The sequence below is a fragment of the Corvus kubaryi genome, unplaced genomic scaffold (genome assembly GCF_017639235.1).
Source record: "Corvus kubaryi isolate FWS band 111438036 unplaced genomic scaffold, C.kubaryi_AGA036_p1.0 37256, whole genome shotgun sequence".
Taxonomy (NCBI): Eukaryota; Metazoa; Chordata; class Aves; order Passeriformes; family Corvidae; genus Corvus; species Corvus kubaryi.
The window spans coordinates 7,649,481-7,663,148 of NW_024581076.1; the positions used below are offsets into that span (position 1 = coordinate 7,649,481).

At 48.7% G+C, this 13,668-nt stretch overlaps 1 protein-coding gene across 1 annotated transcript in view; it reads left to right on the forward strand.

Annotated features, from left to right (window-relative positions):
- The first annotated feature begins 723 nt into the window (after positions 1-723).
- FGF9 (fibroblast growth factor 9) overlaps positions 724-13,668 on the forward strand; it is a 29,260-nt gene continuing 16,315 nt past the window's right edge. Inside the window, exons 1-2 of the mRNA XM_042023955.1 lie at positions 724-2,013; positions 8,484-8,587. Of these exons, the coding sequence (XP_041879889.1) occupies positions 1,737-2,013; positions 8,484-8,587 (381 nt within the window). The 5' untranslated portion in view covers positions 724-1,736. The remainder of the gene's footprint in view (positions 2,014-8,483; positions 8,588-13,668) is intronic.

Genomic DNA, 13,668 nt, shown 5'->3' on the forward strand with positions numbered 1-13,668 from the left:
CATCATAAGAAGAAACAGAAACCCTCTTTCCCCTCGCCGAGTCTCTCCCGAGAGTTTTAAATAACTTCATTTTGAGAGAGGGGGAGGGGTTGGGGGCAAAGAAAATACGTACTTCGCATTGCACCCCTGTCTCCCCCCATGCCGCCTCCTGCTCGCTTCTTCCTTCCCTCCACCGCACTCTTGAGCCAGGAGCCACGGTTGGCCCGCGGGGCGTCCCGGGCGGCGGCAGGGCCCCGGCGCTGCCCGCACCGGCAGCGGCATCCCGAACTGCCCCCCGGCAGCGCAGGGGCAGAGCGGGAGGGCTGCGGACTGCCGGGGTGGGGGGCCACAGTGGAGAAGGCAAAAAATGCGGCGTGGGCAATAAGGACCCCCACTACCCGCCCCAGCTCCCGAACTTCCCGCGCCCCGCCGGTTTGCTCGCCGGAGCTTGAGTTTGAACCCCGCTTGGGACAGCGGCAGCCCGGTTACCTGCGGCAGAGCGGGCCGGGGCCGGGCTGCGGAGCGGTGCGGGGCGGCCTCGCCTCCGCCTCCCCTGCGGCGGGGCCGGGCCCCGGGCCGAGCTCGGGCTGGGCGGGCAGGGCGCTGCCCGCCCCGCTCCCCCCGCCAATGTCAGGGGGGACTCGGGCTATGCGGGCATCTCCCGAGGAGCCCGCTTCCCGCAGCGGGCGGGCGCGGTATATTTAGCATCGCGTCGCTTTATTCCTCCCCCAAAGTTTCGCCCACTTATTTATTTATTTGCCGGCGAGCGCCGCGCTGCCGCAGAGCAGCAAGAGCCGCTCCGCGCCGTGCCGAGCGCTGGAAGCGGCTCGGTATTGCAGCAGGTAGGGCTGAGCGCTAGGACCTCGGAGAATCCTTCCAGCAGCAATCAGGACTACCTTAAACCCAGCCCAATGCCTCTTCCTGCGCCACTCTGCGTGCTGGATGGAGATCCACAGTCAAGAGCTGCAGCTCAGTGCTGGAGTACAACATTTCACAGGGAGCCCTGCAGAAGCAACACCTGTTTCGAGCCAGCCAAGAAAGACACAAGCGCTTGTATGTTGCTGCTTTGCTTGTGGATCGTCAATAATCCTAAACCAGTGGACATCTGCTGAGCCTCCTGAGAATTCTGGATAATAGATTTGGACGTCAAAAGTTTTTTTTCCTTTTTCTTTTTTCCTTTTTTTTTTTTTTTTGGATTTATCTCAGCCAACAACGTGAGATTTCCCCCCTCCCCCTTTGCAGGATTCATGCTGATGTATGCAGTCTGTTATAGAGTAAAAACAGCGCATGCCTTTCTGGAGTCAGAATCCATAAATCCTGACGTAGCCTGTGCATCTTAAAAAAAAATCCCTATAACGCCTAGGTATTTAAGTTGCTATGGTCATTCTTATCTTAAACCAAATGGAGAAACTACGGATTTTTTTCTTTATTACAGTTGGATGGGCTGAAGACCGTATTGCTTGCTAAGAGCTGGGGATATATGCATTTATATAGATATACACATCTATATGTTTATAAATATGTCAGTGTGTGAGTATAAAGTGGTGGTTTCTTAGACTAACTGGTTTGACCTTGAACCTGTACCAGTCAAAACAGAATATTACTTTTATTTATGCATTTAATGGATTGAAGAAAGAACATTTTCTCTGTAACTGCGCTAGGGAGGGGAGAGGAGTGGAATATACCTAATCTTATATCTCCTGGGTTTGGCACCATCATTATTGTTTATTCTCATTCTCTAAAAGCAGAATCTTCTGATGGCTCCCTTAGGTGAAGTTGGGAACTATTTCGGTGTGCAGGATGCAGTACCCTTTGGGAATGTGCCCGTTTTGCCGGTGGATAGTCCGGTTTTGTTAAGTGACCACCTGGGTCAGTCTGAGGCAGGTGGGCTACCCAGGGGGCCTGCGGTCACGGACTTGGACCATTTAAAGGGGATCCTCAGGCGGAGGCAGCTATACTGCAGGACTGGATTTCATTTAGAAATCTTCCCCAATGGTACTATCCAGGGAACCAGGCAAGACCACAGCAGATTTGGTAGGTATTATCCTTAACCCTTTAGTGGTCATGTGATGAAATAATGGGGCAGAACTGCGGGCGGGGGGACGGTGGGGGGTGCGAGGCGTGCGGGAAGGGGGGTTTGTGTTGATCCGCCGAGGGGAAAAATGAATGTGTCCGGGGGTGCAGATGTACACAAGCGGCACCACCGCGGCGGAGCAGGAGCCCTCGCCGAAGTCGCCGGGTGTTTGGTAGCGATGTTTGTGTAGCCCCAAGTTCTGCTTAAGAGCAGACGCGTACTGGGAGGTGGTGGTGGCGGTGGTGGAATTTTTGTTCGGGACGTTTCTGCTGAATGATTTGATTTCGCGAGTTTAAAGGGTTTTTAATCATTAACCACCACAATTTAAAATTCACCGAGTTTCCTGGAGGGAGTGGCTCTCGTCCTATACGCAAATTGACGAGGGCTTTTCTTTCGTTTTCTCTGCCGATTACCTGCCCTAGTAACTGCCCGAATTGCACACCCTGCCTGGTTCGCTGCTCGGCGAGGATTTACCGGCAGCGCACGCCGACCCGCAGCGGGGCTCGCTGCCCGCACCCGCACCCGCACCCGCACCCGCAGCCGTGCGGCGCTGCCGGTGGCCGGCGCCCCGGGAAAGAGGGAGCGCAGGTGGGGTCCGGAACCAGCCGGGAATCCTGCGCCAAAACCTGCCTTTCTCGAGCTGTGTGGCGTGTCAGACTGGCAGCGAATTTGAAAAGAGCATTCCCTGGGTTTCCTCTCCAGGGGACACTATTTGTGACTCAGCAGCGAGGGCTGGAGGGCTGATGGCCCCGGCCGCTCCGGAGAGCCTGTGCATGAACACACGCACACATGCACATGCACACGCGAGTCCGGTGGGCCTGGAGCTTCTCGGCTGCCAAGGAGTCTGTTAAAGGCCCGGCAGACTGAATGTATGAAAGTGACTAAAACAGCCTGGCTGAGCTGATTCTTTGGGGTTTTTTTAAGGAGGGGTGCGGAAAATATGCCAGGTTAGCTCGCCAAGCTCCCAGCTGTTGGAAGGAGTTAACTTGTGAGTGAACCAACCTGACAGCACTTAAATTCGGTCGTAAAAACAAAGTCCTGTGTTGATTTTTTTTCTCTCTTTGTATTTTAATGCCAGATGTTGAACGATATCTAAGCTGTATTTTATTGCTTTGTGGAGCTATTTAGATAATGCCGGTGTTGTAGGAGATGATCTCCAAAGGGCTCATAAGGGAAGCGGGGAGGGAGGGACGGGGGAGGAGAGGACCGAGGCTCTCGCATGGTCGCAGGTTCATCCTCCATCCCCCTCCATCCGCTGCTCCCTGACACTCTCACGCTGCTTGCAGGCTCTTCCTCCCTCCCACGCCGCCCGCCCGGGGTCTCCGAGGGTGGGTGCGGGGTGAGGGCAGCGTCGCGGCTCTCCCGGGGGCGCAACATCCACGCTTGCTGGCGAGAAAAAGTGCGGAAAGTGTTTAAGGCAGCCGCGTAGTGAGGGGAACGGGGCGGGGGGGTGTGTTGCAGCTAGGCGTTTTCCTTGGCACGGGCAGACGCCGTGCGTAGCTGCTGAGCCACCGCCGCAGGTTCCCCTTGCCCGCTGCGGTGCGGGCGCGGCGCGGGGCCGGGGGGGAGGCGCGGTGCGGGGCCGCAGCAGGTGTAGGGCGCTCCGCGCACCGGCAGCCGGGGCGGCGGGGGGCCGGCGGCCCGCGGGGCCCCGCCGCCCCCGGAGGAGGGCCGCCAGCTGTTCCCTTAGCAAGGCGGCGGTGACCACATTATTCGTGGCGTCTATTTTTAAAATGGCTTTCCAGCCGCAGTTGTAGGAAGCTGACAATTCCGAGGGGCAGTTCTTCCATCCCTTGCAGCGCCTTGGCTTTAAATAGATTGATATTTTTTTTGTCCTTGTCGGTTTGATCTCCCTCTTCCCCCCACCAGGACGCGCCTCGGTGATAACTCTTCTCCCCATGCAGCGCGCCGGTGATACCCCTGCTCGCTCCGGGGTTGGGAAAACCGGGCGCGGCAAACCCATGGGATGCCTTGGGGCTCCCGGCTTCTTTGGGGGCGGGAAGGGGATCTTGGTACTGTTGTATCGGTGCCGTGACATTGCTGTTGTGCTTGCCGGAAGGTCACAGAATAGCAGATGCTATCTGAGTTTTGGTGATTGTAAAGTCTTTTGATGATACTGGGTAGGACTGCATCCCAACTCGGCAGCTGCCCTGGGGAGAGCGGGCTCACATGGTCTCCCGCGAGCGTGTGCGGGAAACCTGCGCGCGCGTGTGGATGGGGGGGTACGCGTCAGAAGGAAGTTTTTCTCCAGGAATAAGGAGGACAAAGAGAAAACCCCGGGGGCTGCGCGTAAACTCCTCTCTGGGCTCTGCCCTGTGGGAATCCCCCTCCCCGCACACACCTCTGGAGAGACATCAGATAAGAGTAATTCTTTTGTGATGCTATGTTGGATGTGTGCCTATTGCGTACGATAAACCGAGCCATATTGTGTGTCTATACTCGCCCGCTTCTGGGAGCCCTGGCATTTCGCAATTCCTGCAGCAAGATGCCCATCTCTAAAAGAAAAGCTCACCGGGAGAACCCGGCTCTGTCCCCCCCGTAATGTGATCTCAGGTGATCAAAGCCTTATCTCTCCTGGGTCACAAAAGAAATTTTTTTGATGCAGTCTCCTTTAGTGTAGGGCATTGGCTAGACAGTAGAGTCATTGTAAATTCAGGAACTCTGTAACAGCGGAGAGGCGTGCCTCTGTGCGTCAGCACAAGTACTGCATGCACAGCATTAAAAAAATAGGAGCATGCAGGAAAAGGAAAAAAAAAAAAGCTTGTCAGCAGGTGACCTCCGCTCCCCGGGACCTGCTGCTACAAGGAACCGCTGCGTTCATCATCTGCGGGAGCCGCGCAGCCGCCCGCCCTCCCGCCTCCCCGGCCCGCCCTGCCTGCTCCGGCGCTGGGCTGGCGGGGCGGGCTCAGCGCCGGGAGGGCGCGGGGGCGGCTCCGGACGGGGGTCCCTGCGGCTGCCCGCCCCTCTGCTGCTGGATGCGGGTGGGCGGGCCTGCCCCCCGCCCCGTGCTGTCTCTGAAGAGAGCCAGCAGACCGGGGCGGGGCGGGGGAGAAGGTGATGCATGCGGGGAAGGCTCTGGCCCCCGGGACTGGGAATCGTGGGCCAGGTTTTAGGGGGAGGAAAAGGCGCCGAGCAGGCCCGACAGTCTCCCCCGCTATTGAGCGTTGCAGAGGGGAGGGGATGGGGGGGGGCGGGCAAGGGCGCTGTAAGAGCCTGGAACTGAAGCAGGGCCCTGCTGCCTGGGGGTGCTGTGTCTGTCTGCGCTCCCGTCTTTTAATTGGCATCATGTGGAGGAGCGGGCGGGGTGGTGACAGCTGCGACAGGCGGGACGCATCCCGGCGGAGCGCTCAGCCCCGCGCCTCTCCGCGCAGCCCCGCACCGCAGCCTCGGCCGGCGGGCGGGAGGCCGAGAGGGAGGCGCCGGGGGCAGGGGGGCGCCGGAGAAGCCCCTTCCCTCGCCCCATCACTGGGCTGACCTCCCGGCGGCTTAGCCACGAAGGGCTCGGCCTCCCTCGCCCCGCTGCTCCCCGCGGCAGCCCGGGGAGAGGACAGTCCGGCGGGTCCCTCACCGCTCCGCCTGCGCTCCCTTCCCCTGGAAGCCGTGCAAAGAAGTGGCTGGCAGAGATACTTGTTCACCGTCTTCGTTGTCATAGATGGTGTGTTAGAGTGCTAAAGGAAAGCGAAACTGCTCCAATCCGTTGATACAAAGAAAGCCAACGTGTAGCTGGAGGCAAAAATGAGCAAAGGGCAAACCAGCAACAACATGAAACCGTGCAGTTGCAGGGGTGTTCATTGCCTAAAAGCCAAGGAAAATGCTTCTGTAGACCTGCTTTTCACCAGAGCTAGGACAGATGAAAATTAAAATTTCACTTTTTTCAACAACACACCTTCTCTCATCTGTGAGCCTGTCAGAAGAGCACGACCAGCATTTATGTCAGGCTGGTGTCCGGCACCATTCAGCATGGTCTGAGTTGGATCATGTAGAAGAAGGTCTGGTGTGGACAAAAGCTAGTGTGGACATGTAAGGAATAAATAGCTTCCCTGAAACTTTCTTCCTATCCTTGTGAAGGAATGGGTCTTTGCATTGAAGTGGTTTCATGAAAGAAAATGCTCAGTGAGAAGAAATTCAGCACCCCATGTACTGAGACAGTTATTTCCTCTCTACTTGTCTTCCCTTCCACATTTTTAGCTATAAATAGGGCCCTAGCTTTCAAAGTTTGGAGTTGTCCTGATTTTCATTTGATATAGCCTCATTTTGAAAAGGATTATCTATTTAAATATCTAGTTCAGGTCCTAAGTAGTATCTGTATATTATAGAAACTATACAGTGAAAATATTCACAGAACTGTGGGACAAGTGCAATCCTTAAACCGACAAGACTTCTGTAAGACTGTATGCTTGGCCCCGGATAATCTCTTGAAGGACTTAATATGGCGCATAAAACTTGCTGTGAGTAGGCTTTTGAGTATTTCAAATGAAGAAGTCTCTATTCTGATCTCAAATACATGGATGCTCTTTGCCAAGTACCTTAAATTAATTTTCTGCACTTATAATAGATGTGACAGTGCTTTTTTTGTTCTTTGATGCACGAAGCAGCATGCATCCAAATATTTGAAATGATGACAGCAATTAAAGACTACATTTGGACTGATATGAAAGATGCCAGACTCACACACTTAACGTAAGATTTGACCTCAGTTAAAATTGCTTGGTAACATGTATCAAGTAATATGATATTTTGGTAAAAGCTTTAGAGAAAAAGCCTTAGTAAGAAATCTGTAAGTATTGCATGTCCTGATATAATGGGAATTTTTAAATGGTTTCAATGGATCAATTGTATCTGAGATACTATATATACCAGATAAACGGCGTGCTGCCACTCAATATTACTTAAAGAATCCATAATTACTAAGTATTTCCTCCCAGTATTTTTTATTTGTGCATATGTAGAGAATAATTTTAAATGCCCAGGCCTTAAAAAAGGGTTATCAAAACAATAATACTGTGGTGTTTGTAGTGCTGAATAATATATAAGGTAATGATCAATAGTCCCTTACAGGGAATACTTTTCATCTTTGCATTACCTTGGCTATAAATTTTCCCTATTGGCTTCAAATTGTGCTATGTTAGATCTATGTGATTCATGCCTGCTATTGATTAGTGCACAACTGTTTTGTGGGAGATGCCAAATTAATTGTTAAAAAAAGCCACCAAAGTGCTTTTTTATTGGCCATGTGAGGCTCAACACATACTATACTGTTATTTCAGTATTTCATGTACATATAGTTTCCAATGGGCTTTAAAAAATAGTTACACAGTGTGCTTAGACATGAAAATTCACATAATATATTGAAAATGCTACTCTGTGCAGGACACACTTTATTTTGTGACTCAGAAAGTAGCGTAACACAGCAGCATGCTTCTGAATGTTGCTGGATCACTTCCTGTGAGATCATTACAGTCTTAGATGAGCACTCCCAAAGAGGAAGAAATTTCCATGTTTTTACACAAGATTCCTAGGTTTATGCCAGGTTTGGCCAGTAGCATCCTCACTGAAGAGGTAAGCAAATTGCAGGGAAGGCTGCCAGAAAATCCCCAAACCCTCAGAAGCAGATGAGCCAATACTCGGTACAGACACTTGCTGTACTGTGCACATGGATGCTGAACCTTGGTGGTTCACAGAAGCAGTGCTTCTCTGCAGAGTATTCCTACTTCTAAGTGCACAAATGTCTGTGTAACCTTGCTGTTATGTGCATGGGTAAACTTAATAATGTACAAACTATTACACTTAGGCGTAGGATGTTTTAATGTCTGAATTTTAGAAGAGTAAATAATAACACATCAGAGAGAATGGTTACTATCTAAACAGAAATGCATGACACTGGACTATACTAAGGATTTTCATATCTCAAGCCTCTGGAAGATCATACTGTGAGTAAACCTTTCCCTGTATTCCTGATTCATTGATGTCTGAAAGTAGATCTTTTGGTACCATGTGTAACATTGTTTTACTTCACAATTTTGATAAAAATGTATTTTTTCAGAATTTATTTTGCAATACAAGATTCATAGGTTCCTCACTTCTGCTAATTTTGGCAATTTAAAAAGATTTTTTTTCTCTGAATGTATTATCTGTTGTGAAAATCAGTATAACTGAGCTTAAGGTATGTGTTTAGGAGTAATGAGAAAGATTGAGAGCAATCTTTTAATTTGATACATTAATGCTGTCTGCAGTGCACCATTCTAACAAAGACCCAAAGTGCTTGAAGTATTATATATTAATTTTGTCCTCATCTTCCAAACAACTCAGAAAGTGGGAAAAAAGCCTTGAAAATAGTTGCTTGGCACTCAGGGATCAGTCATATCTGGAAAAAAAAAATCTTTCAATGGAAACAATATGTACATTGTTTGCTTTTTCCTTCATTTCATAGGTATACTGGAATTTATCAGTATAGCAGTGGGCTTGGTCAGCATCCGAGGAGTCGACAGTGGACTTTACCTTGGAATGAATGAGAAAGGGGAACTGTACGGCTCGGTAAGTTCCTGCTGCCCTTGGGCAGCTCTGATGCTTACATTCTGTGGGGGAAACACTTGCTAGCTCCTACAGTCTCCCGTTGCACTATGTGTGTGTTATGTGTGAGCACTCTTTCTGCTCTAAATATCTCGCAATCTAATTCAAAATGAGACCCTGTGGGTGATGTAATGAATGTAGGAGAAGGAAAGGATGGCAAAATCAGGAATGAGTAATAATGCAGATGAATGACAATTTAGATACAAACAATGGACACTGATGGCCAGAGCTGGTTACTGAAGACTGAAGGATGTACTATAAGATTTGTAAATGTCTCCTGTAGAAACCTAAATTGAGACAAGTGTATTCCTTTTGTGTGTAGGCAGAGAGCTTTCTAGGAATTGACAAAACAAGGTAGAGGGGGAGGGAAAGAGTGGCATATGTGGATGAGAAAATGAGAAACAGGAGTGTGACAAAAGTTATAAAAAGTATAGGAATGAGGGCAAGAGTCTTGGTGGTCTTGTCCTGAAAGTTTCACAGGTGCTCCCTGAGGGATGGCAGCAGGAGTGAGTAACGGGTGTGAGGGAGGAGTAAAACTTGGTATTTCAGATGTGGGAGTTTGCCAGCCTACCTGCAGCTGATGGGTGACTGTTCTTGGCAACATGGGCTGTCTTCCATCAGAACAAAGAGAGAGAGAGAGAGAGAGAGAGAGTGTACGTGTTGTGTGCGCGTGCATGTGTCTGTATGACGTGGCTCTTACCTGGGAATATTCGAGGCATCTGATGTACAATGGGGTTCATACCCTGGGTAGATCGTGGGCAGGTGCATCTGGAATTTGGCAGGTAACTCCCCAGATGGTAGAAGGGAACCTCTTCTAGCAGTAAAATATCAATCTCCAAAGTTTACAAGGAATAGAGAAGCAGGTTTTTTGAGGAAGAGGATGGCAGGTTTGAAGAGTAAGCAAATGTCTGAAGTGAAGCTGTGCATTCACTGGAGTTCAGTAAAAGCAGAGAAGTGACAGCAGCCAACTGATAGTGTAAATATTGCAGAGAAACACTCAAAAAGAAGTTAAAGTGATAGAGAAGGGCTTTGAATGTAGTTGAAGATAGCTGTGTCACAGCGGACTAGCAGTACCAGGGAAAAGGGCAGGGATGGCAATGAGAGTAGGAGAAAACATGAGGTGGTGGTGGTGAGTGGGCAGGTGAAAACAGAAGGAGTAAGAGGGAAGTCCATCTTCCATGTATATTATCCATGTAGGAGAGTGAGCAAGTGAAACCAGGAAAGTCCAGCAAAAGTGTTTTTGTAAGGGTGTCTAGGTTCACTGATTTCTTTCTGGTAAAATTTTGTGTGTGAGAGAGGAAAAGGATTACCTTCTGAGCAAAGAGCAGGCTAGGTGAGGAAGCCAGAAGATATAGATAATGACAGTGTGTGTGGGAGGCAGAAAAAGAGGTGGTAGAATGAGGGGCAAGGCTGGGATGGAGAATGTGTGGACACAGGAGAAGGGAAGATGCCAAGACGGTGAGAGCCTGTGAGTGGGAAAGGCCAAAGAAAAGGGATTTAGCATAAATGTCAATATGGAGGAGTTAAAGTTTGGAGGGATGGAGAGGGAATGAAAAAAGGAATGGATGCAATGACAGATATAAACAAGTTGCCTGTGAGGAGTAAGTTGTCATAAGTCACAATCCTTGTGCAGCTGATGAATGTGATAAAGAACTAGCGGAGTACATGAGTACATCAGGTTCAGTTAGGCAGCAAAAAGGCAGAACAACAACAGTAACATGAATCAGTAATGTTGATAATCATCAGTAAGAGTAATCGTTAAAACATATAAACATAGTGAATCAGTTGGTCTGCATAATTCTGAGAAAGGAAATGTGTTTATTGATAAAGCTTAAATGCATAGACTTGCGGAAGCAAATGTTACATCACTTTTCTGTGCAATTTATGTTTTGTATTTGCAATATGTTTGACTGTCGGAGTGAATTACTCGAGACATTGTTTCCTGAAGAAATGTGCACAAGAGATGTTTACAAAGATGTAAATTACTAAGCTCACTGCGTTTATAAAATAGTTGTTCCATGAACAGCAGTTCTAAAGGAGCCTGCATTCTTAAGGGGTTGTGTCTCATAGTACAAGATGTGTGTCTCTCTGAACTTCAGTCCCTGCAGTAGCACAAATTTCTCAGCCTTTTGTATTTCATGTATGGAGAAAGAGACAGTATTAGCTGTCTGTGCTCACCAGGCTGTCAGTTTGCAGGGATTACATAGTTCACCACTCCCAAGTGGGACGTGCAAATGATTTCTCTTCTTTACCCTGACTCTGATTAGTTGCAAAACTGATAGGAACTTAATAAAGACCTTTGCCTCCTGATTGAAACTGGTTGACAAGCTAAGGAAGGAGAGACAAGGAGGCAAATGGATGTACAGTATAATTAGATAACCTCCTTTTCCTCAGAAATGACACTAAAAATATGAAGCCATTCATAATGGAGAACTGGCAATCTATGAGGCTAGAATGCAAAGTTCAGGTTAAAATCTGATGGATGATACATCTTATTGTCAGTCTCCAGAGATGGGACATACTAAAGAGTGATGGTAATTGAATTACATTACTTCCAATGAAATATAACCTCTAATGGCTACTCAGTGTGATGATGCTTTAAAGCCTTGTCAACACTAGCAATCCTAGTGCCTATATTTCAGCAACTGTCAGCTCTCTTAGAAACACTGAGATAAGCAGGCCTTGGAGCAGATTTCTGTGTAGAATTGGCTGGACATTTTTAAGTGACAGTGTTTTGCTTTTGGTTTTGGTCAAAAAATGCAGTTAATTGAAAATGAAGTTCTCTGATGGGAATAAATATTGCATTTTGAACCAGAAGCAAGGCACAATCCAGCACAGAATTATCTCTCTGGCAAAGTAGAAGATCAGTTTAAGTGAGATTAGTTTTGAGACTGATATGTGGTAGACTGTGAAAAAATTAAATCAATTTTTCACCTGCATTAGGCAGAACAATCTCTTCAGCTGAACTGTTCTGTAGCACCAGTAAGTTGTTCTTGTGCTGCTGTGCTGGGAGGTGTGATGCCTTATCCCTCTGTCATGGTTTCTTCCCTAAGGGCTGTAAATAGCATCAGCTTTGTCACAGAGCAGGTACCCTTATGACACTGTAGCTCTGTTTCCTAAGGTGAGAAAACCATTTCCCACAGACAACTAAATAGCAGCCTCAGAAATACTTGGTCTTGCTCTACGTCAGCATTGTGGATCTAAGTAGGTGCTTAGATTCACAGCTTGTGAGGCATGCAGTACTTGACACTATCGGAAACGATGCCCTGTGTCTGACACCATCATATTTATATTGAAATTACTGCATGAAAAATACATTAGGCGTGAATCAAATCAGTGACCTAAAGGACTTCTATCCTTCTATATTTATGTTTGAAACATTTGACACAGGAAGATCTTTCCCAGCATATTTGTGGTGGCACTGGAATTGGGACATATGGCAAAGCAGAGCAGCCAGGATGGGTGATCGCTGCCAGTTTTCATGAGAGATGACAGCAAAGGCAGTTTCAGCATATCTTGATCCAGACATGTTCCTCTTAGCCTTCTCAAAGTTCTGCTCTCCTCATAGATTAGCTGCCTAACAAACTCTTCCCAACTTCCCGCTCTTACAGGGGGCAGTTCCTACTTCATTTTCTGGTCAGAAGAGCACAGTGACTCTCATGCTGCTTTCAGGCAGATGTGTAACATAATGCGGCTGTTCTCAAATTCCTCCTCATGCCATGGATTTAGCCAGGGAAAGCTGAAAATACATGCACATAGTACTGCAGAGAAACCAGTGGTAGCCACCTAACAATGACTTGGAGCCTGGTTAGTGCCAGCAGCTTTCCCTCCTGTCTCATCTGTCCCCGCTTTCCCTTTACCTTGCCTTTCCCTGGCAGCCTGCAGCTATGACTCATCATGTTTCACAGCAGCTACTGTGCTTGTCTCTGGAAAGGAGGAAAAATTCAAACTACAGATAGGACCCAAAGGGTGTTATGACAAGACATGAAGACCTTTTCCTTCCCAAGTGCCAAACAGCTCTTGCCAACACGTCTGGCAAGAATATTAGCAATTGTGTCTTAACTGTGTTCCTCAGGCCATGCCATGGAGGGAGGGAGGGAGGGAGGGAGGAAGGGAGGTCTTTCTGATCAGTCCCAAGACCTTCGTGTTTTTGTGGGCTTTCCCCATTGTCATGCTGCCCTTGGGAATATTAACAGCTGGCTCCCATGTGGCAGGCTGTGATGTGTCCCCACATCACAGGGTGCCTGTCGTTCCCACTTCAGGCTGTCCTCTGAGGAAGTTCTGTGCTACCTCAAGCACAGACCAGGCAGGAACATGGGACACCCTTGCCTCAGCTGCCCTGGTTATCTTGGGCTATTCTGCAGTAGAGAGCTGTGCTGCATCTGACTGCTGGCAGCCCTTCCACACTGATCTCCGATGGACATGCACCTGCCCCATTCCTCTTCTCAACTAGGTATAAAGAAAAATCCTTTTATGGTGAGGGTGGTGAGGTGCAGGAACAGGTTACCAAGAGATGCTGTAGATGCCCCATCGGTAAAAACATTCGAAGTCAGGTTGGGCAGGGCTCTGAGCAACCTGATGCAGTTGGAGTTGCTCATTGCAAGGGGGTTGGACTAAATGAGATTTAAAGGTCCTTTTCAACCCAAATCATTCTATGTAATCCAGGTGCCTTCGTTGCTCCTTGTGGCCTTGGCAGCCAGCAAAAGACAGCTCAGGTTGGATGCTCAGGAGGAATATTGGTAGCTGGAAGATCTGGAGCAGCTACCAGGAAAGCTGTGTGGGTGGGAGGAGGAAGGCAGGAGTGGAGATGGTGGAGTTGTTGAGGAAAGGGGAAAGAGTGCTTGGAAGGAGAGCTCAAGGGCGTGTACAAAGAAAAGCTTCATTTGCTCACAGAGCAGCTAGGACAGGGCAAAAGAGTCCAGATCAGGAGCCAGGGAGGGAAGTTCCACACCTCTGGGTTTCAGACTTTCAGGGTGTGTGCTGCAAGGTGAGATGTAGGAATGCTTTTAACAGGGTAATAAATTGGTGTCCTTCAAAAAGTGAAC